A 21,932-nucleotide genomic window follows, 5' to 3' on the forward strand; every position below is an offset into this window, starting at 1 on the left:
CCGCCTTTCTGTCTGAGCTATGTTGTCAGCTTGTTGCGATAATAATAATTTGTAGCTTGTCGTGTTATTTGTAGCAGTGTGGTCTCTCAATACAGGTTTCCTCACGGGGGCTACCCAGAGGATCGTCTGTGTCATCGAGCATCATCTGTGTCATCGTCTGATGCGATCGAGCTTACAGATAAGTATCATGTTCCTCATTCACGGATTCCAACTTTACGCGGAGGAACCACCCCAGTGCACGCACTGTGGTGAGCCTCTCTCAATTTTGCACATTCTCTTTACATGTTCGCATCATGGAACATATCACTTCAGAGAGTTTTATATACACCTTAGGCCCCTTCACCCAGCATTGTGTCTTAGTGATGAAGCTATAATTCTTTTTAGAACAGCGTTTAAACGTTGAAATTTTTAAAAGATATTGGAATTGTAAACCCTGTTTTAAACTGATGTTTTAAACATTTATGCAATGCTTTCCTTTCTGTCCTTCACAGCTGCTCGACATACGCAAGAAATGGGTGCAAAACCTGAGCAGTGCCCAAACTTCGATCACTGCAGCACCTCCAAAAAGTAAAAGCATATGTGTCACATGAGATTTTTAAAGGTATTCATAGTATATAATACCTTGCATTAACTGTTGTAGGTCTAATCCACCTCTACAGTATACACCCTCAGGAATTAAAACTCGTTGTGGAACTGTGATCATTGTTTCAGTTACTAGGCATGCACATATATGCTATAAGAAGAAAATTATTTCTTGAGAATGCACTACTGTTGATCACACTCATGCAGCTGTAGGTTTACCTTCGGCCTCTTGGAACTCTTTGTAGTTGCCTTAGCTGCAGGAGGAGTGTCCTCCAGCATGTCAACTACTTGCAGAAATATTGACGTATTTAAGATTATATGACACAGTTTGAAGGATTTCAGTTCAGGAAATTTGCAGTGGCAGGGCCTGCCAGAGTGAAACCTACTGAATATTTTATGGTGTCGAAGTGGCAGTTCTTTTAGTATAGGAATATCTTAGATGGGAGCAAAAAGCTTGAAATTAAGAAAGTGTTGTTTGCATTAAGCAATTTGTAATATACTGAACACATAGGCAGCAAAACAAAAATTTAAAATTCAGCATGTATGAAAATTGGGTGCAACAAATCTGCATAGTGTACCTGTACATTGTCATTCCTGAGATATATATTGTCATTGCAGGCAGGTCACAAAACAATAAATGTATTGTTTTGTCACTTCCCTGCACATTCATTGTATCTTGAAATGCGTATATGCCAGAATAAATGTTGAACTTGAAAAATGTATATTCTCTTTATTCATCACTTATCTTCTTTACAAAAGCATATCGTGTTACATCTTTGTCACGCAGAATGCACAACCAAGAAAGCCATCTTCCATTAAACATCACGTTTGACATGATTCAGTTGGTATCATTTCATAGACAGGGTACACCGGGGTTCCAGTTTCAAGCTCCAAATCGTCATGTTGCACTTTGGAAACCGTACATGTGTAGTGCAAGAGAGCCCTCGCACATTAAAATGTAAGATGGGAGTCACTGTTAATGCAAAGTAACTCCTAGAGACTGACGCTGCAGAAAAGTGTGCAAACTGCGGAAAGTGTCATAGAAGATCTTCAGAAATCGTGCCTGGTTTCACGGCAGTGCTACCACACTCCCTTTTAGATGATGATGATAATGATTGGAGTTTCAGATGTGCAGCTGCATTTTTTGCAACGTGCTCCACATAACAAGCATGACAAAGTCAGCAGTGGATGGCAGGCCCCCGTCCCTACGCAGCTTTGTTCACGCTGCAGTTCTATTGAGCAAAAGCATGTGAGTACGCGTGAAGGACATTCAATTTCACCTGCAAATAATCAGAGCAAGTGAAGGAAAAAAGTGCGGTACTTCAAAAGTAAAGTAAAGTAAAGTAACTTGATTACGTTTACACCAATACCTAGATTAACTGGCCTAAGCGTGATCTAATTGCGTGAAGTAATTGTTTGGGATGCTTCGGTGTGTTCATATTTGCGAGGCATTACGTCGAAGACACCACTGTCGTTTACTAAAAGACTCTTTCTTGCTTGATATAAATCACACTAAACGCATACGCCTGTCTGAAACAACGGCTGTGATTCTACGGGGCGATTTCTTTCTATCATGCGGGTATATCCTTTCTGGGACCGTTCTTTGTGGAACAATTTTTCTCCAGAACGCAGCACGGGAGATTATATACATGGCTGTTGTTAATCTCACATCGTTTCTTATTGAAATACTGGCTGGGAAACGTGCTGTAGTACAATCCCCAGCGCTGCACTGCAGTGACGGTCTAGTTCGGAATGCAAAACATAACGTAATTAAGAATCGAACGGCAGGGCACCTGTGAAACACTGTTAGGATACATCAGTATACTGGCACCTTACAAAATTGTGTGACGACAAACAACGATCAACGCCTGCAGCGCAATAAATACTCACAATCTCCGTTGCCTCCCATTGTTTTCTATGGGCGCACACAGCGCTTTAGGCCTCCCAACATGGCGGCCCGAATGCGTTCCTCTCCCCCACGAGCCCCTCTCCCATGCGCGATCCAGCTTTTATACATAGAGATCAGTGGTCCAATGTGGGATATCTGGCAGCTGGCTTACTCCTAGCCTACTGTGCATATGATCGCCTTCTGCTGCGCATGAGCAGAACTGACGCGCCTGCGCCAGGCGCCCACAGCTCCCCATAGAGCCCATAGTTTGAGATAATTCAGGCAACACTGGACATACGACCAATGAAAATGCGTCGTGATGCCTAGCAGCCAACCAATCAGCAACCTCTCAGTTTGGCTCGGCTTTCGGCCGGCCCTGGCTGGCTGCCATTGACTTCTACTGGTTTTCATACCTGGCGCCCGTTATTCCAAAATAACTAAGACATTTTTGATAGGCGAAATACATATTTATTGATGCAACGTATAAACTCAAATGTTTGACTCATATATTCACCGTGCGTACAGGACGTTTCGTTCCTTGAATAGACAGTAACCAAACCAAGTTCGAACTTGCAAAGCACACATACAGTCTACTTCTGGGGGCGAGCGAAGTCCACGAGTGCGTGCGTTTCACAGATGAGCATCGTTTTCTCATTTTGGCGATGCACCGTAGGTCACACAGTCACGGGAAATACTTTTGTCGTACGAACACTCTCTTCTTTGTCACTGTATTTGAAAATGCGACAGCGCTCGAAAGTGTTCCTCAGGCGTCAGCTCACCAAGCATTCCAGTTCCGACCCGGCAAGAATGTCCGAAGGTTGACACTTTATCGGAGATCAGTACATGTCCAGAGTCACTATAGCTCACGAACAAACCCGCGCGTACACTTCCTCTTTGGTCGTTGTGGTCAACCGACATCGGCGAGCCGCGGAGACGCAGCGACCTTGCTTGGAGCTGCCCGCCTGGCCGACTGCCCAGACTGCCCGCGAAAAGTGAGCTGTCAGATATTTCGAAACTTTATCAACCAATCCCGGAGCGCGCATCCTCCTTTGGCCAATGGGCATCCGTCATGATGCCTGACGATGTAATACCACGTGACTGTGACGTGATTTTATTTTTCTACTGCCGCAAATGCGGGGAGCTGTGGAGGCCTGCCTGCGCCCCTGCGCTGCTTCGTTGACATTTCAGAACGAAGAGCGGGAAAACGCAAGGTGTGACGATTGTGTTTTACGCAGCGAAATTACCAGGTGGGTCACGGAGTTCCTATTTTCTTTTCACAGTTCATCTTTAGTAAGTGCCTCATATCACGCAGTTGAGCGGGATAAGACGGTCGTCCGTATGGTTGTGCATAACGGCGAAGTGGCGTAGCGTCTACTACAGCGCACGACTCGTTTTACCATTTATTGCCGTTCATTTACATTTGAAAGTGCTCGTCAAGTGTGTATCCAGTGAAGGATCGAATACATCCTTTCTTCCGAAAGGATGTACGGTGATGCAAAGCGGAATTGTACATGGTGTCCGTCATTGAAGGCGAGGGTTGTTTGTTGAAATGTTTTTACCTGATGGAGATTTCGTCTTGATTATTGTAGGATCGTACATTGAAGAACTGAAACACTGTGAATCACTTACTACCAGATATTTACCCTCTTTCTTATGGCTCGCGTATTGTCTAATTCCATTTCGACCAAGTCAAAATTTCTGGGAGTTTGGCTGATTCAGCATGTTTAATGAACTGTCAATTGGGTTCTGGGCAGTGTTAGAGGCTTAATTTCGCGTAAATTGATTTTTGCCGACAGTATGTCAAGTTGGAAAAGATACAGGGAAGTTCGGAGGAAGACGGACGCTTTGCTGAGTGAAATTGACGAAGGCACGAGGAAAGTCCAAATAAGGTTATAGTAACCAGCAACCAGAAGAAAGGCAAGGCGTGTGTTACATGATGGCAGACGGCAGCATCGGATGAAACCACATGCACAAACGCAATTTCTACTGCTATCCACTTCCACCTTCACAACTTGACATATTCAAGACAGATGGCACAAAAAGCACATGCGATAAATGGCCCAAGCACGCCGTCCAGAAAAAAATGTGGCATTACACTACAGCAGAAGTTGTGTAATTTTCCCTCTCCTGCATTCTGAAAAGCAGATTATAAGAACCTAGGGTGTTTCATAGAGTACGTGCTCAACTAGTAGTTCAAAATGGAAGTCTTAATATCTAACAGCCAGTAACATGCCTGTCCCTATTCTGCAGGAAATGTTACCCCCTGCCAGGACAGTGGCTAGCTGTCGTTGAATTTTTAGGTGAAAAGACTACGAGCGCAGTTCCATGCTCGTGACTTGAAGAAGGTCACAGACAGTGCAGGTGGCCAACCAAAGTTACCGACAAGAGGCGAGAGGAGATGGTACAAAGAAACGTTCCACCAGGGTCATGGAGGCTTTTTGCAGTGAGAGTGCTAGGCTACGCAGGTAATTCAAATCTTCACGGCATTGTATTCAATCATTATCTTTTGTTTAAACAATTCATAGATTCCTACACTGAAGCACAAAACAAAGTAGACAAATCGCTCGACATACATCTGCCTTAGAATCTGAGCTGTCAGACTCAAGTTCAGCAACCCTGCCCCCCCCCCCCCCCCCCGCCCAAGGTTTTCAACCTTCTACTAGTAGAGGTCAGGCAACTGTGTCATTGTAAGTGCATTCCATGTTTTGGTAGGTTACTTGTAGATTACTGTATGCTTCTAGGTCCCAGTCAGCTGTGGAAAGTCAATGTCCTTCAGCACTTGGCTTCCATAGCCAACGCGATCATACTCGCATCTCTGGACCCCTGCTTTCATTACCGCTGCCCCCAGCAACATCGCCAAGAGCTGTTCAGAAAACAGCTGAGCCTGCACATGACGACAGACATGGTGCATCCATATTTTTTTCTCTTTCTTCTTATTGGGAACCAAGTTCATAATGCAATTCCGATTTCTTAATGCCTTAAGGAATTAAATATAAATATTATAAAAATACTTATAACCAGAGCTAACTGGTTCCTAATTAGAACACGTTACCTGTGACCTCTTGCATTTTTTAATTACCATTTGTGCTTCCGCCTTCAGGACACATACGGAAAGTATACAAAGCTCTTGTGGAGCTCAAAGAAGACTTCAGAAATATCAGGGACATCATACTAAACATTGAGGCAACAGTGAAAGCAGCATCAGCTATTGAGAGCCAGTCCTTTGTCCTTCCATCTCTGCCGCTTCAGTCTCAGGATGATTTAGCACAACTTGAAGCTCGTCTGCTGGACCCACGCAACAGTTTGTAAGCATGTCTCTCCTCCTTACACTGAGCAATGCATAAACATGCTGTTAACTCAAAGGTCTCCTTCATCGCAAGAATAGGTGGGGAGACTGTCAAGGACTTCTAGCAAACCAAATCATGACCGAATACAGCTTAAAAGGAATGCAGAAGAAAAAAGCATTTGTCGAGCTTCACATCTGCGGCTGTATAATAGGTGATTCAATGTTTTGTTAATCTACAGTCCCTGTGTTTTCCTTTGTATACCTCTGTGCTGTTGCTGCCTGAAACAAGGTGCCGTAAGAGTTTAGTGTGGGTGTAGAGCGCTAAATGAGATGCACATGAAAAATGTGTCCTGCTGGACAATTTTAGATATATGAATGACTCAGTATAACAGTAAAGTAGATAAAAAATAGTAAAAATATATTTGAGAATAAAATGACAACAATTATTATAATACAAATAATACATTAAATGAATATACCTATACATATATATATAACATCTAATATAATAACATAAAGTATATTAAGGGAAGGAAGAAGTGTCCAGCAATCAAGTGAATTGTTGCATTTGCATTATTCATATTGACAATTCCCAGATGGCATCAAAGACAGATTTAAACATGAAACTGAGGCCAACATTAACAGCAAGTTGGGAAAGCACCTTGCTGGTGCAAGTGATCGTGATGGAGGACGAGCCAAATGACAAAAACGTCTTGAAGGGCAAGGGAACTTTCCAGACGACCTTCCCCTGACACCGTGAGGATGAAACGTTGTCAAGAAATACATATTTGTTGAATTTCCACTGCATATTTATAATACATGTGCATTACATGTATACATTACATATTTTCATGTGTGGCAAAGTCATAACCTGGTCAGATAAATGAAGCATTCCTGTACCTTGAGAAATAAAATAAATATGTTATGCTACACCTGCATTTTAACCATGTGCACAGAAATTTTGACGTGAAAGGTAATCGTCATGTGGGACGAAAAAGTGATCGGGCCGTAGCTGGGCCAGTATCGAAAAACGATATTGGTGCGATATCCTGCAGACGCCATGCCGATATTGGTTGCCAATATTGTGCCGATATTAGCCGATGTTGCAAAAACTGTGCTGGTCCGATATCGGCAACGGATATTCACCCAATATTTCATGCGATATTTCACGACATTGGACCGATGCTTACCCGACATAACTGTGCTACCTGGGACCAGCTGGTTTCCTTTATATTCCTCTATCTTGCATTGCTGGCTGAGGTTGTACTTTGACAACTTCATTAAACGGGTTTTACCAGCTTGAACTCTAAAGTACAAGGCTGGATAGACGTGGGGGTCTGCGATTTTCATCAATGTAAATATTTGATTATGGGCGTTGACGATTTTTTCCGGGAAAGGGGCGGGGCAAAGTGTGCAACCCCATTACCCCTTTTCCTGGAGCCAGATGCTGCACACTGTGCGGGTGCTCCGAGGTCCATGTTATTATGACACGTCAGAAAAGTCATGACGACCTATGAATAAAGTCATTTTCACAAGTGACTTTGACACGCCAAGGGTAGCCCGACCCCACTTTGCTTCCCCTTTCGGTGCGCTCATGTCTTGTGCGGAAAAAATTGGACAAACGACCCATTATCTAATGGCAGAAAGACGGGTGAGGGCGAGCTGGTACATAATTATGTAGAGGAGGTGGTATCCGTCTACACGAGTCCTGACCGACGGTGATGGAATGTCCCAGAGGGCAGATGTGCGTGGCCTCACGCTAGGACGGCGTCGGCAGAACTGAGGAGAGGGTACTCCAGGCGCGTGTCCATCCTAGCGTTGTCCACGGTCCGCCACATCACTCCCCTCCTCAGACGCGGCAATAACACTGAATAAACTTGTAGCCGGCGAAGATGGCCTGGAACACCCGGTTTCGGCAGTCGCAGCAGCAGACGCCACGGCACGTTTTCAGCCGGCGTCTCGGCAGCTCTCGGGCTCTCGCTCCCGTGCCTGTTGCGGCACCTCAGGCCACGACTAAAACATACGACTCCGACGACTTCACCGATCATATCCGGCAAGCCTCATCTTTGCAGCTTCCTCCCCGCTCATCGACTGTTTCACGCCACATGTGATGTGCCGGGCTGTGGACGTGTCCAGCAGTGCGCGTCATCCACGTTCGCCCTTGCTCTCTCCCTCCCGTGTAAACGTTCGATCTTCTTTCTCTGAGGGGGGAGCACTGTAGCGGGCTGTGGGCAATGACGAAGATGGCCATGCGCCTGGAGCACCGGCCTCAGTTCCACCAGCACGGCCATGGAGATAGGCCACCGTCATCGCTTCTCCGTGACATACCATCATCGTCGGTCGGGACTCAGGTAGAGTCAGCTAGAGAGAGCAATCGTGGATGACGTGCACAGTTGCACACTCGCATAGCATCACAGCTGGTGAGCAACGGGAGCTACGATTCTGTAGCCCGAGAACAGCGGGGAAGAGGTTGAGGCGCTGTCGGAGTGATGGGGTGTTGCGACCGGCACGGGAGCCGGAGCTCTAAAAGTCTCAAGTTCGGTGAGAGTGAGGCTGTATGAGTCGGGGTAAGATGCCGAAAAGCCAGCTGAAACGTACCATGGCATCGACTGCAGCGACCGGCACGTGAGGGCGAGGCTCGTGTGTCGCGGCCGGCAGTGAAAGAGCGCCGGGGTACAGTGACAGGGGTGAAGGTGGATGTAGCTGTGAAGCGCATGTGCGCCAGAGGAATATGCTTCGCAAGATGGCATCAGTAGGGTTTACTCACTGACGTCACCTCGATGCTATACTGTAGGTCCCTCCAAGTTATGTTCCCGCATCCGTTCACTGCCACATGCTTCTTGGATGACTATTATCGTAGAAAACATGGTAGCTACTTGGATATGCTACAAACCACAGTACAATAACTTTGAAACACCAAATATACAGTGAGTGTGAGGAACACGAAACGACTACCTCATGAGTTGGAGCCAAACTAATTTTATTCTTCGTCACAAGTGCGACACGGGTGAATCGGTTGCTGTGCCAATGTAGTGGTCAGGCAGGTAATGGCAGAAGGGGCTTCCAGGATGCACGGCATCGTGCCATCGGTGTTGGACTTGCGAGAAGGTTGCCAAATTTGGGATGGTAAAAGGACCGAAAAAGTCAAATGCAGAGGAGGTGGTGTCACTCTACATGAGTCGTGACTGGTGGTGATGGAATGTTCCAGTGAGCAGACGATCGTGGCCTCACGCTAAGACGGAGCCAGTAGAACTGGGAGAGGGTGCTCCAGGCTCGTGTCCATCCTAGTCATTGTCCACGGTCCGTCACAATTACAACAGCGAAACCAGAGATATGGAAGAACAACAGAAGACCCAGTCTTTAGGACCAAAAGTTTTGCAAGACAAAGCCATTACATCTTACGGGAAGGTGTAACATGAATATGTGCAACACAGAGGCCAAAAGGATCCTGTGAACATAAGCACACCTGAAAGAAGGAAGTCACTGAAAAGGTCAGCGAGCTGTAGGATTCATACCCACATCTTCTGGGTTGCTGGCCCAGGGCTCTACGAATTGAGCTGTGCTAACACTTGAGTAGAGACTTGGGTCCAGAAGACGTGGGTTCGAATCCTACAGCTGGCTAACTTGCACCTTTCACTGCTCTTAGCATTTGAGGCTTGTATGTTGTGGTGTCAGAACATGAATTTCCATTGTGGTCACGAGTACACTTTTTCTGTAGTAAATAATATGAACACAAACAAATGCAGACATAAGAAGCAAAAGCTAGGGGACCTGGCCACCGAAGATTATGCATAACAATAACAGTGTTTAAACCAAGTAGGTCTAGAACATATTTGCTGCCTAAAATAACAATTTATTGCACTTGTAAGTCTACACATACTCATTTGTGACAGTAGGGGATCAGGAAACGCAAGCTTGAAACACTCCTCTGTCACGAGTAGGCTATTTCAAGCATTCTTTGCACAGAAAGGAGCTTTTCACGTGGCTTCCCTTTCTTCTCGCCTTCTGCTATTTCCCATGCTTCAATCTTTAGCCAGTGCTCCTTAGTCAGGGGCTTCACACCTGCAGTCACAAAGTACCAAGTTTGTACTTGAGAGTAGAGATAGGGTGCACGCAAGCTGACTCTTATCAGGGAGGAAAAGACAAAAAGCAAATCCACTAAGGGTCTCTGTATATGTTTGTCCTTCCCGTCTGTGCCTCTTGGTTTTCTTGCATGTTTTCACTTGAGGCAGGCACTATACAGACAATGGACCATTTTCACAACTCTTCCGCACATGCTCTGTGACCCTGACAGGGTGCCAAACGTCTTTCACTGGACAGTCGCTATGATGCGACGTGAGCACGAAAAAGGTCCATTACATGGGTTAGCTGTAGTTAAGTTTGTTTATATTTAGTTTATATTTAGGAGGTAGCCTAAATATAACTTGTTAGCTTTAACAAGTACATATTCATATGAAAGTTCACATGTAGCCATAATAACCATACAGCCTGTAACAACTTTCAGTGTAAACGACACTCCTGTCGACAACCTTCTACAAGAATTTTCCGTACGTATCTGCTGCAGATCCACCTGTGCTTCCACTGCATAGGAGGGGTGCTGAACAGTTCTCAGTGGAACAAGGGAGAATGCGGCCTAGAGTGATAAACCTTTATTATAATTCAACACATTCTCTTCAAAGTTTAACATGCTGGGCACATCATTCCTGAAGCTTATTTAACACTTGAAAAATGAAATCGGATGTCTGCTCTCCAAAATATGCTTTGGCTGCTCCTATCACCTACGACTCCTCAGAGAATCTCTTTCCTTCCAAACTTTACTTTACGTTTGGAAACATAAAAAAATTCATTGGGGCAAGATACTGTGAGAATAACAGATGTTCAATGCATTCAAATCGCAAGTCCTTCAGGGCCTGCATTCTCCTGTTTACTTTGTGAGCTAGTGCATAAGTGTGCACTTTTCCTTGCAAAAGTAGAACACTTTTCCGAAGCATCCCGCACCGTTTTCTTTCAAAGCATCCTTTCACTGGCTGAGCAATAAACAAGTACTATGCTGCATTATGTAACTATGTGTCACAATCCTGAAGACAGTCAGTCATCAAAACACCTTCCTTGTCCCAAGAAACTGTAGCCTGGACCTTTCCAACTGAATGCTGCGTCTTGTACTACTACACCCTCAAAGATCCCAAGCGCTGCCATCCCATGGACCATTGTTTTATCTCGGCATCCTAACTATGTAACCACATTTCATCAACAAAAACAAGTCACCTATGAAAAGTGTCACTAGAACACACAAAATGCTGCAAAATACACTTGGACAAGCGCAGAAAGTTGGGCTAGTTGGTGAGACAGCATACTGCAGATGTTGGGACGCGGAAGACAGGGACAGAAGGAAGCACACAAGCGTCACTCGCAACTAGTATGTATTGCAGGAAAAGAATGCTTTAAAACACAACGGGTAGGCGACACGTGCTGATAGACGTTGAGGATTTGTTCTATTCGGTTCCACACCCTGAACTCTTCAGGTTTGTAAGGAACCGCATCGAGAACTGGGACCTTGTCAGGTTTCAGAATGCATCTGGTGGGTCGGTCAGTGGGTTTTTAGAACTGCTTAAGCTCTATCTGTCTTCGACCTTCATTTGGGATGAGGAGGTGTGTTATTTACAAAGGAAAGGTATTTGTATTGAGTCGTCCGTGGCACCAATATTGTGTCAACTTTTTTGTCAGATTTGGACACAAACAATTTGCCTGTTCTTGAATGTATGGGTGTTACAAAGGCATTTAGGTATGTTGACGATTTTCTAGTATTTTACAAGCATGCCCATGGGATTGATGAGGGCGAGTTTGTGTCACGGGTGCTTGATGTGTTCCATGAGCATGGTGGTGGTCTTAGCTTTACATATGAGCTCCCAAAAGATAACATCCTGCAGTACCTTGAACTGAAGCTGGAAAGCACTATCCATCACGTTTGTTGGACCTTTTTCCCCAGATCAGTAAAGCAACTCCTTCCATATGATTCATCCCACTCGAAAGTGGTCAAAAGGGCTATCGGAACGGCCGCAATTAGATCAGCACTCGAGCGTTCACGTAACCACACAGTTAGAGCAGCCTTAGAGGGTCAGTACCTACGGTTAGTTGACGCGGGTATCCTGATCATATCATCACGAGTATTGCTGAGAGACTGATGGCTTCGGTACTGTCAAAAACGGAATACGGTGCGGCAAAGGCCACCTGGTAGACCGGTCATTTTGCCATATGTCCATCGACTATCCCACAATATCAAGAAGGTAGCCAATAGGTCCCTATGGTCCTTTCGGCCCCTCACAAGGTTGGTGGCCTCTGTGGCATGGTCAAAAAAGTTGAACGGGGGGATATGTGTGATATTGCTCATTCCCAGCAATTCGTGCCCTGTTCTTCTGGTGTTATATACAAAATTCCTCTCTCGTGTAATAGAGTTTACATTGGCCAGACGGGCAGGTGCCTAAATACTAGACTACGTGAGCACTCCTGCAGCCTCAGAAATGTGCCTTCGGGCAATCTCGCATACCATTGCGATAGATGTGGTTGTGTTCCGGATTTTCGGGGTACCACTGTCCTAGGGAGGGCCAGACCTCAAATTACCCGGGAGATAATAGAAGCGCATCACATACTTTCGGCAGGGGAAGACAAGTGTGTCAGTCAACCATGTCTAACACTTTCTGATAAAGAACTTGCCTTCCTAAGTACCTAATTACGTCCTTACTATCTACTGGCAGCCGTGCGTCTATCAGCACGTTTTGAGGCTTATAACTCGGCACATGTCGCCTACCAGTTGTGTTTTAAAAGCATTCTTTTCCTGCAATACATACTAGTTGTCAGTGACGCTTGTGTTTGTGTGCTTCCTTCTGTCCCTGTCTTCCGTGTCCCAACATCTGCAGCATACACTTGGAGGCATCCATTTAGCTCGTTTCTGATGAGCAGAGGTTGGCAAATGCCCTCACGATCTTTGCCCTCACCTCAATTTTCATCCCGGATGTTTTTCCTCACCTCACCCTCATTTTTGGGGGGGATTTCGTTCCTCACCGCACCTCAACGTCCTTTTCAAATTATTTTCCTCACCTCAACCTCAACTTTCTTTTAAAATTACTTTCCTCACCTCACCTCAATTTGTTTCTGAAAATTTTTCCTCACCTCACCTCAACCTGCTTTCGGAAGTATTTTCCTCACCTCACCTCAACCTTCTTTCTAAAATATATTCACTTGTTATAGTTTTTGTTGTTTTCACTTCACAATTGTTCTTTCAATTAGGAGTGGCGTCGTTCATAGCCACAGTTGCTTCGCGGCTTTTCACCTAACTTCAATGTCGTACTAAAAGCTGAATGGTTCAACTTGTTGCAATACGGAATATATGCCAGTATTTGCGCTGATTGCACTTCAAGTGCGTGTTGTTGCCTCCATTTCTTACATCAGTCTCTGATAAGGTCATTGGTTGTCATGTACTATCGTTCCAAATAATACGTGAAAGACATCTGCTTGCAGGCTGACTAGTTTGGCTTTGTTGAAATCTAAACACATAAAGCACACAGAACTATACTGACTTGTTCATGTGCCTCACATCATGTATGTGACTGAACTGACTAGTTTGATTGTATTGAAATCTAAGCTAAATACATAAGCGCACATAAGCTATATTCACTTGTACGTGCATCTGACCTGAAACATTTATCATGTATTTGACTCAACTAAAAGTGCGAAACTACGGGCTTACAACGAACACATTTTACTGTAGAGAGCCTATGCTCACAGTACAAAAACATTTCTGCTACATTGGTAATAGAAAAAGCTGGCTCTCGGTGCCCTTTTAAGAGATCGCGTAATTGAAAATAGCTGCTCCACATCTCCTCAACCTCCTCTCAAAATTTTTCGTCACCTCACCTCAATTTCGGATAATTTTCCTCACTCACCTCACCTCAACGTCCTTGTCAAAAAATTTTCCTCACCTCACCTCAATCTCTCTTTTGAGAAGTTTTCCTCACCTCACCTCAATTTCTCTTTTAGAAATTATTCCTCACCTCACCTCACCTCAATGTGCGTGAGGGTGAGGGCACCCTCACCCTCGTGAGGATGGGCACCCTCGTGAGGATGCCACCTCTGCTGATGAGCCATTAAACATTCCAGCTGACTTTCCTGACAGCTTCTGCCATTCCAAACCCTTCGTGAATTATAAACCCTATGCATACTCTTGATATGACTAAAGTATCATAATATTTTAACAGAGATTTGCCGACATGCCATAATGAGGTCATGGACACAATCAACAAGTTTAGGTCTTGACGCCATTGGAGGTCTCTCAAAATTCAACCTTTAAACATTTTCACTCTCATGCTAGATATGGTTCTGTTGATAGCTCAAACATAACACTTACGTTACAAACCTAAAATTTCTCTCCTTTGTTTCGCTCAATGTGTCTACGATGACAAGGTCATGTTTATACATCCAGAAGTGGGTTCCGCAAATAAGTTTTCAGCATGCCCTAGTACGCAGGTTATCGTTCGAACAATCAGAGACAGTAAGAAGAAAAAAAGGAAAGAAATTCGATTTTACCTCAACATTGTAAAAAAAAAATCCTACAGAATAAACATCTACAAAGGCAGATGCTTCCTACCACAACACACTCTTGGAGAAACCAGCAATCCCCACCATCAGTGTAAAGGGCAGCACTCCCTGTGGCAATGCTGTCACATACCTCGTTCAGATAGCAGTGGCAAAATATATTCAGAGCCAGAACGCTGCTGCGATACATCCAGCAGACCTTCGCGTGCATCTCTAAGTAGAGTACTGGCTGTCTCAAAGCTGCAGTTCAATGGTAGTCAGAATGACCCCAACAGGCCAGTTCTTAATCCAGCCACTGCAGTAGATGCCTTGTAGTCCCTGCACACGGCCCCCTGTTATTTGGAACAAGGCTTCGCTGTGTGTCAAACGGAATTGCAGGATCTACAGCCTTGCTACTGTAGCCTATGCTCTTCAGAACCTGCAATCACAGCAGCAATGTTGCACAAATCACAGCTAATCCACTTTTCAGGTAATTTGAGCATGTCTGCCATGTAATTCATGTTTAGTTTTTTGTGCGACACCTGTAAAGTACCAGTCGCTGGCTTGAGATCATTAAAAGAAAAGAGTGCAATCTTGACTTCTGAAGGTTGAACACACATATACATTGAACTTTCGTTAAGTCAAACACCACTCGAGTAGAACTTTAGAGTTAGGTCGAACACCCCAGGATGCCCCATATACCTGCAGATTGTAAAACGCACCTTACTTCAGTCAAACTCATATAACTTGAGATATTGGCTACCCCAAAAACAGTATTTCGTCCCAAGGAACATTTTTCGTAATCATGACTCAAATTTCTGCGAAACAATCAAAAACAGAAATGCAGTAACCATATAAGCTGTCTTCGATCGGTTCTTCTACCGTTCACTTTGGCAAAGGTGCCCCAGCCTTTGCACTACACTTTCTCATCAGATCCAAAAAAAGTGATGCAGGAGTGCAGGAAAATGTTGCACCTCCTCATACCTCTGTAAAGCACTGTAAATAAAACTAGCTTCACTTTTTTTTTCAATTTCAGTATCCCTGTTCTAATTTTTTAAGCCTTTGATGAACTTCCCTGTTTTCGCTTTTCCGCATTAATTTTTTATTCGGTTTCTGAATGTACTAGTAGCGTGTCGTCTGCCTGTTTCGTCAACAAAGCACATGGTTTTTCCATCATGGTATTCACAGCTCAATTGGATGGAAAGTTAAAATGTGTTTCCTGTACTAGACGGTGATGGAAATCATATTTTCAAAATACTCTGGTCCTTTTTGTGACAGAAGGTGAGATATGGTCTCATTATAGTATTTACAATCGTCAAACCAACAACAGCAGCACAAGAAGGTTAGTGCTTAAGTGCGCTCGTGAGAGGCTGTGGATCCTGAGATAGGGACAAAAAGAATGTGTCCGCTAGCTCAGGTTTTACAATGCTTTCTTATGGTGCAATGCATATAAGGAGACAATCATATGGTCTTTTCTTTTTCTTTTATATATTTTTACGGCATGCATTTGCATATCAAGTGCTTTGAACTTTGAACTGAAATTGTAAATCTTCGTGCTCTTACAGACAGACACTAAGTACTAGCTGTGCCATCAAACAGCGATCCCATACAACCCACCCTTGGGTTCTCAGACAGCTGCTGCTCATGAAGGAATCAAGGCATTGACAATAATTTCACACAAGACATCCCTTCCCAGGAGAGAAAATCCTTCTGGACAAAGTCAAGCGACAAGGCTTATAAACGAAAGGACATTTGGAAAGAGCCTATCAATGAAGAATTCTTACTACTGCTGACCCCACTCCACGTCAAGAATAAATGGAAATCCTCGAGCGGGTATAGCAGAAGGCAACGGAAAAAAAATTCCATATCTGGATACTGTCACATAGAATGCAAATTTTAGAAGTAAGACTTTTTCAAATATCGATATGTAGTATGTGTTCTTCACCAGTCTGATACCTGCAAGAAGATACGAGGGTGGTTCCATAAGTTTCCAGCCCGACCAACTTTTAATAGTCATAGAGACGAAACAAGTGTATCACTTTTCGACATATTCACCCTTAACTTCGATTCACTTTTGACACCTTTCAACCAGCATTCTTATACCCTTGAAAAAATTGTCCCAAGTTTTGTCCGCAAAATGCTGGAAGACTGCCTCTTGCACCTCACTATCGTTTTGAAATCTCCGTCCTCTGAGATCCCTCTTCAAGTTTGAGAACAGGAAGTAGTCACTCGGTGCCAAGTCTGGACTGTAAGGGTGGGTGGTGGATTTCTTCGAAGCCGCACTCCTTCAGTGCAGCCTTGGCAACAGAAGCCGTGTGGACAGGGGCATTGTCCTGGAGCAACCGGACACCTAGACTCAACCTGCCGCGCCCTCTTTTCCTTGATGGCGTCTCGCAGTCGGTGCAGGGGTGAAGCATAATAAGTCGCATTCACTGTGATGTTCCTCTGTTTGAAGTTGATGAGGAGGATCCCGTGACAATCCCAAAATATTGTTGCATGATCTCCTTTGTGGATTGTGTGACCTTGGCTTTTCTTGGGGGTGCTTCTCCTCGTTTGCGCCATTCCATCGACTCCTTTTTCGAAAGAGGATCATAGTAGAGCACCATAGTCTCATCCCCTGTGACAATTGACTTCAATATTTCTTCTTCATTTTTTGACAGAGCTCCAAAAACTCTTTGGCGCAGACGACGCGCTATTGCTTTTGAACTGACGAGAGAAGTCGTGGCACCCATCTCACACTGACCTTTTTCATGTGAAGGCCCTCACCGATGATGCAAAAAACTGTTGTTTTGGAAAGCCCCAGCCTGTCTGAGATTTCCTTTCACCTTCAGACGCCTGTCGCTCAGCACTTCCTCCTCGACAAGAGACAAATTTTCATGTGTCACCACTTCCACTGGACGACCATCGCGTGGATCATCTTCAATGGACTCTCGCCCCAGTCGAAACTGCTTAGCCCAGTCTTTTACCGTTGTGTATGACGGAGAGGCTTCCCTGTACACGTTGTCCAGTCGCGCTTTAATTTCTTTAGGCAAAAGTCCCTCTTTGTCAAGAATTTTATCACAGCGCGTACTCGATTTTTTCCATTTTAACTGAAGAGTGCACCCTGGCTGTTTGAAATGCTGCTCTCCCAACCGACAAAACCATGGAGAGGGTTGAGGGTGGTGCTTCCCAGCCCTCCAACAGATGGCACCACACGTCCTTAATCGCATTTTCAAACTTGCACTCATTTTCTACCTCGGGCCGGAAACTTATGGAACCACCCTCGTATCAGCAGTGCTTGAGTAAGATGAGAGGGTGAGCCGTGTAGTGCCGATAAGCCCGAGGCAAATTCAAATGTGAGCAGAGGGCATAGCCATACTTTGTTTCATTTCTTGCAGCTTATCCGAAAGCAAGGTCCCTAGTTCATTAGCATTTACTGTTTTTCCAGGGCACAACCTGAAGGCAAAGCTGAGGAGACCGCACATCCAGCCCAGTAAGACTGCAAACACCGGGCCACAAGCAACAGCTGCATCGAGACCTCAGCAGACACAGAAGCAATATGCAGGAAGGCTCTAGCAAATGAACACTCTGGCATGATGCTGAGAGACATTTCATGAAAGAGAAGAAAGGAGAACATGCTGCAAAACAGCACCACCATAAAGAAAAATGGCACTTCTCAGTCAGCTGCTGAAGCTACAGAAAGAGAGTTTGCTGTTGCCTTTCAAGTGAAGCATGTGCTGCAGAGTGCTGTGTGGGGTGGAAATAGACAAGCCAGAAAAAACGAAGCACTATATATATATAGGTATAGAATTAAACAGATAATCAAATATATCTACAAGTCTCCATCACGCTGTATGCATCACTCCAAGCTCACTGCAATTTGCCTCTCCGTGGGGCTTCACTATATCAGTGTTCCGCTGCCTCACATCAACAACGCCAATCCGACGTCATCGCAGTCATCTTCTATTGTGTAGTCATGCAGGTCTTATGGAAGTCATCTGTGCAGAAGCACTTGTTATGAAGCATGCGACGCCCCATGATTATCTAACATATTTGTATTGGGCTGTCGGCATCCCACCAAGTAGAGTTTTTGGAACCTCTCCTTCAGGATCCCCAAATGTAAAGTTCAATGGTTATTGTTTGTTGGCTCAATTTCACACTGCACTTTTTTTTGCCCATCGAGGAAGTACTTTTGTTGTCCCGATATGCATGACGAGCCTGGTAACAATGTGCATGCGCCAACATCCCTAGTAGGTATCTCCCTGTGAAGAGAGATTTTCAAATACCATATGGCTGCATGGTGTGATGAGATCTGGCATTAAAGCACTCATTTCGAGCGGAATAAACTGCCGATAATTTGTGGAGATTTGTCCCACTAATATAAAAGCATGATAACAGTTATCCAAATAATTTTAGGGAGTGACTTTTTCAGGTTAAGCCCGATTCTTGCCCCAGTTATTCCCCCCCCCCCCCCCCGAACTGACCCAATTCGGGTTAAACCAGATTTCTCCCCGAATTCCAGTCACTATGAAATCCTCAAGTGACGTTTCCACAGAAAAGAACAAAGGTCGCCAACGTGTTAACACATGTGAGAATGGGTCACTTACGTTCCCAGCAATACAGTTGTAGTGGGCAGAAGACAAAGAGGTTGCGAAAGAGAACAATAAAGTACGTTCCAGTGTTTGAGGCTGGAGACAAGGGGTCTTCCGTGTAGAACATTACATTTGGCGCGGTCGACAGGGTACGTAGGAGATGTGGATTGAATTTTATGTGAAGCCTTCGGGGGATAGTCTACTCGTCGATCGGTACCAGGTAGACGGCGAGGATCCTATGCTGCTGCCGGAAGCCCATCAGCACACCAGAGCTGGCCCAGTATGTCGTCACAAGAAGTAGGAGGAGTGTCGACGAGATTTTACTTAAAGGTAGCGTCAAGGTGAACATGAAATTAAATGATTTCCAGGCCTGGATTGGGACGCCAGCTCGCGCGGTCCACTCGCGAGTCCGTTGTCGCATGATGGCACACAAGATCTTCTATTAAGGATGATCTCCTTACAACAACAGCAATAGTCCTCGCAGTAACTCGAGCTATTACTAGAATGGCGCCGCGATTGCAAGCTCTAAGCCCCGCGGTGAGCTGGTGAAGCCAGAGGTATTTGACGGGTGTTCCACGAGTCCGCAGGCCTGGATGGACCTGTACGAGTACGCCTGCGGGAAGAATGGTTGGACCAACGACGACGAAAAGATAACGAACCTTCGTCCCTACCTAAGCAAGATGGCCAAAAGCTGGTTTGACCTGAGAGTCAGCGAGAACGTCAAGGAAACATGGGACCAGTGGAAGCCGAGCTTCCTTGGCGCCTACCAGGAAAATGCAGTCGAATGGTGTGACTGGGGCGATTTTCTACAAGTACCGTTCGGGGAGCACTCTGCAATACTTTTATGAAAAGCACAGACTCCTACTGACGGCCGATAGCAACCTTCCAGAAACGTCCGTGGTTCCATTAGTGATACATGGATTAAGCCGTGACTGCAGAGGCAGGTCCAGAGTAGGGGGCCAAAGACCGTGCTGGAGCTTTGTCTTGCTTCAAGACCTAACTGTGGACTGACCCGTGTCCTCGGGACGGCCAGGCAAACAACGATGATCACGCCAGCAACCGGACTTCACCTGATCCTCGACCATCCATTCACGTAACCCGTGGACATCGCAACACTGGTTGCAGCCGCAAACTTTCTGGACGAGACGTCACCCGAAGCCTACGACGTTAATCTGGATCGGTCTCAGCATATAACAACGGAGGACTCAAAACACGAATAAAAGCGCGGCTGGCAGTCTCGCCTGGAAGCAGAAAAGGAGACTGTGTTTTTACTTAATCAAAGCTTACTGTTTCATTCCCGTACTGCTCCAATGGAAAATCAGTTGATGGCCCTGGTGGACACTGAGGCGAGCATCAGCCTTATCAACAGAAGAGTGGCAAATACCGATGAAGTTTCAGCTGGGGGGCCGGTACAAGTGCAAGCCACGGCGGGTCCAAAAGGACAATGAACGAATGGACAAAGGTGAAGATTGAATACAAAGGACGCGCGATAGAGCCAGAAGCACTGTGGTGGACGGGGCAGAGTACGACTTCCTTCTCTCTCGGCCCCATATGAAGGCAATGCACTTCAATCTGTATTGGGACGACCATGTTGCCATGTCTGAGGAGCTGAAGCACGCAGAACTGACACACACCCAGGCTGAGAGGCTGCCGAAGTGTGCTCAAGATGCGTAACCATGTATACGGAATTAAGGTGCCTAAGCAATTTGCCCCCCAACCCATCTCCGGATATGCAGTCCCATTCAAGTTGCGGGACACCACTGTCATTCCAACGAAAGCCATATCCTCTTTCGAGAGAAAAAAAGGATTGGCTGCGAACAGAATTACAGTCCATGCTGGATGCAAATACTATAAGACCCTCTACGTCACCCTTCGCGTCCCCCATAACCATAGCGCCGAAGGCAGACGGTACTACAGGCTGTGCACCGACTTCAGACTCGTCAATCACCAGACAGAGCTGTTCCCATATCCTATGCCAAACATTGACGAGATTATAGACAACACCGGCAGCTGCAACGTATTCTACCTGTATCGACCTACAGAGAAGGTTACTAGCAAATACTGCTACAGAGGAATACAAGATGTACACATCCTTTATCACACCCTTCACCTTTACGAATACAACCAGTTGCCCTCGGCTGGAAAACTCAAGGGCCTGGTTCAGAAAATAATGGATGAGGTGCTACGGCCACTGCGTGACTTTTGCGCTGTATACATAGACGCGTGATCATCTACTCTAGCTCGGACGCTGACCACCAAGTGCACCTTGCCAAAGCTCTAGAGGCCCTATCCAAAACGAAAAAAGAAGATCAATTTCAAAAAGAGAAGGTCGGCTTCTTGGGACGAGTGTTAGACGGCAACATCAAGACTACCAAACAAGAATCACTTGACCGCATCGCTCGCCTCCAAAAGCCGTTAAGACATAACACTCTTTGCGGGTAATTCTTGGGGCTGGCCGGACATTTCAGAGCGTTCATCCCGGGATACGCCGGTCTAACAAGATGCCTCACGCTGCTGAAGTACCTTTCGTCTGGGGAGAGGAATGCGAGCGGTCTCACAGAGAACTGGTACAACGGATCTCATCAGACCCTGTATTGTCGTTACCTGACTTCTCATTAGATTTCCAACTCATGATGGATGCGTCGCACTACGCCACAGGGGCCTTATTGTACCAACGACGAAAGGAAAATCCCAGAGGACAGCAGTTAAGCGTCATTGGGTATCATTCACACATCATCTTCGACTGTGAAAGAAATTACACCACGACAGAGAAGGAAGCACTCTCAGTACTGGCTTGCAGCGAGGTATTTCTGCCCATATATCGAGGGGAGGCGATTCACTCTCTTCACTGACAACCAAGCTCTGTCATACCTACTGACTTCGTCGGAACCAAAAGGCAGGATCGCACGATGATTTGTGAACTGCAGGAGCTCGATTTCAAAGCCGTCCATCGGAACGCCTCGGACTTAACGGACGCCGACGCCATCTCGCGTTTGAGCATGTCTCTGGAAAATTCTGCAGAGCCCATAAATCACAC

At 45.5% G+C, this 21,932-nt stretch overlaps 2 protein-coding genes across 2 annotated transcripts in view; one reads left to right on the plus strand and one right to left on the minus strand.

The window, feature by feature from the left end:
* Nucleotides 1-4,897: 4,897 nt before the first annotated feature.
* Nucleotides 4,898-6,690, plus strand: LOC135392350 (uncharacterized). Its single transcript, XM_064623066.1, has 6 exons — nt 4,898-4,935; nt 5,011-5,157; nt 5,212-5,375; nt 5,571-5,775; nt 5,856-5,968; nt 6,353-6,690. Exons 1-6 carry the CDS (start codon nt 4,898-4,900, stop codon nt 6,457-6,459), a joined length of 774 nt encoding a protein of 257 aa, XP_064479136.1. The 3' UTR covers nt 6,460-6,690.
* A 2,898-nt stretch (nt 6,691-9,588) lies between these two features.
* The window catches only part of LOC135391445 (NADPH:adrenodoxin oxidoreductase, mitochondrial-like), a 52,324-nt gene continuing 39,980 nt past the window's right edge, over nt 9,589-21,932 (minus strand). Inside the window, 4 exon segments of the mRNA XM_064621701.1 lie at nt 9,589-9,818; nt 14,479-14,596; nt 14,598-14,681; nt 14,683-14,763. Of these exon segments, the coding sequence (XP_064477771.1) occupies nt 9,688-9,818; nt 14,479-14,596; nt 14,598-14,681; nt 14,683-14,763 (414 nt within the window). The 3' untranslated portion in view covers nt 9,589-9,687.

Source organism: Ornithodoros turicata, chromosome 4 (genome assembly GCF_037126465.1).
Source record: "Ornithodoros turicata isolate Travis chromosome 4, ASM3712646v1, whole genome shotgun sequence".
Classification (NCBI taxonomy): domain Eukaryota; kingdom Metazoa; phylum Arthropoda; class Arachnida; order Ixodida; family Argasidae; genus Ornithodoros; species Ornithodoros turicata.

What these genes read in the sequence shown, in the direction of transcription:
- LOC135392350 (XM_064623066.1), top strand. Translation starts at nt 4,898, where the DNA reads ATGGAGGCTTTTTGCAGTGAGAGTGCTAGGCTACGCAG. An exon ending in GGTCAGGCAACTGTGTCATT is followed by an intron (nt 5,158 to 5,211) that starts GTAAGTGCATTC and finishes GTATGCTTCTAG; the next exon opens with GTCCCAGTCAGCTGTGGAAA. An exon ending in CATCTGCGGCTGTATAATAG is followed by an intron (nt 5,969 to 6,352) that starts GTGATTCAATGT and finishes GACAATTCCCAG; the next exon opens with ATGGCATCAAAGACAGATTT.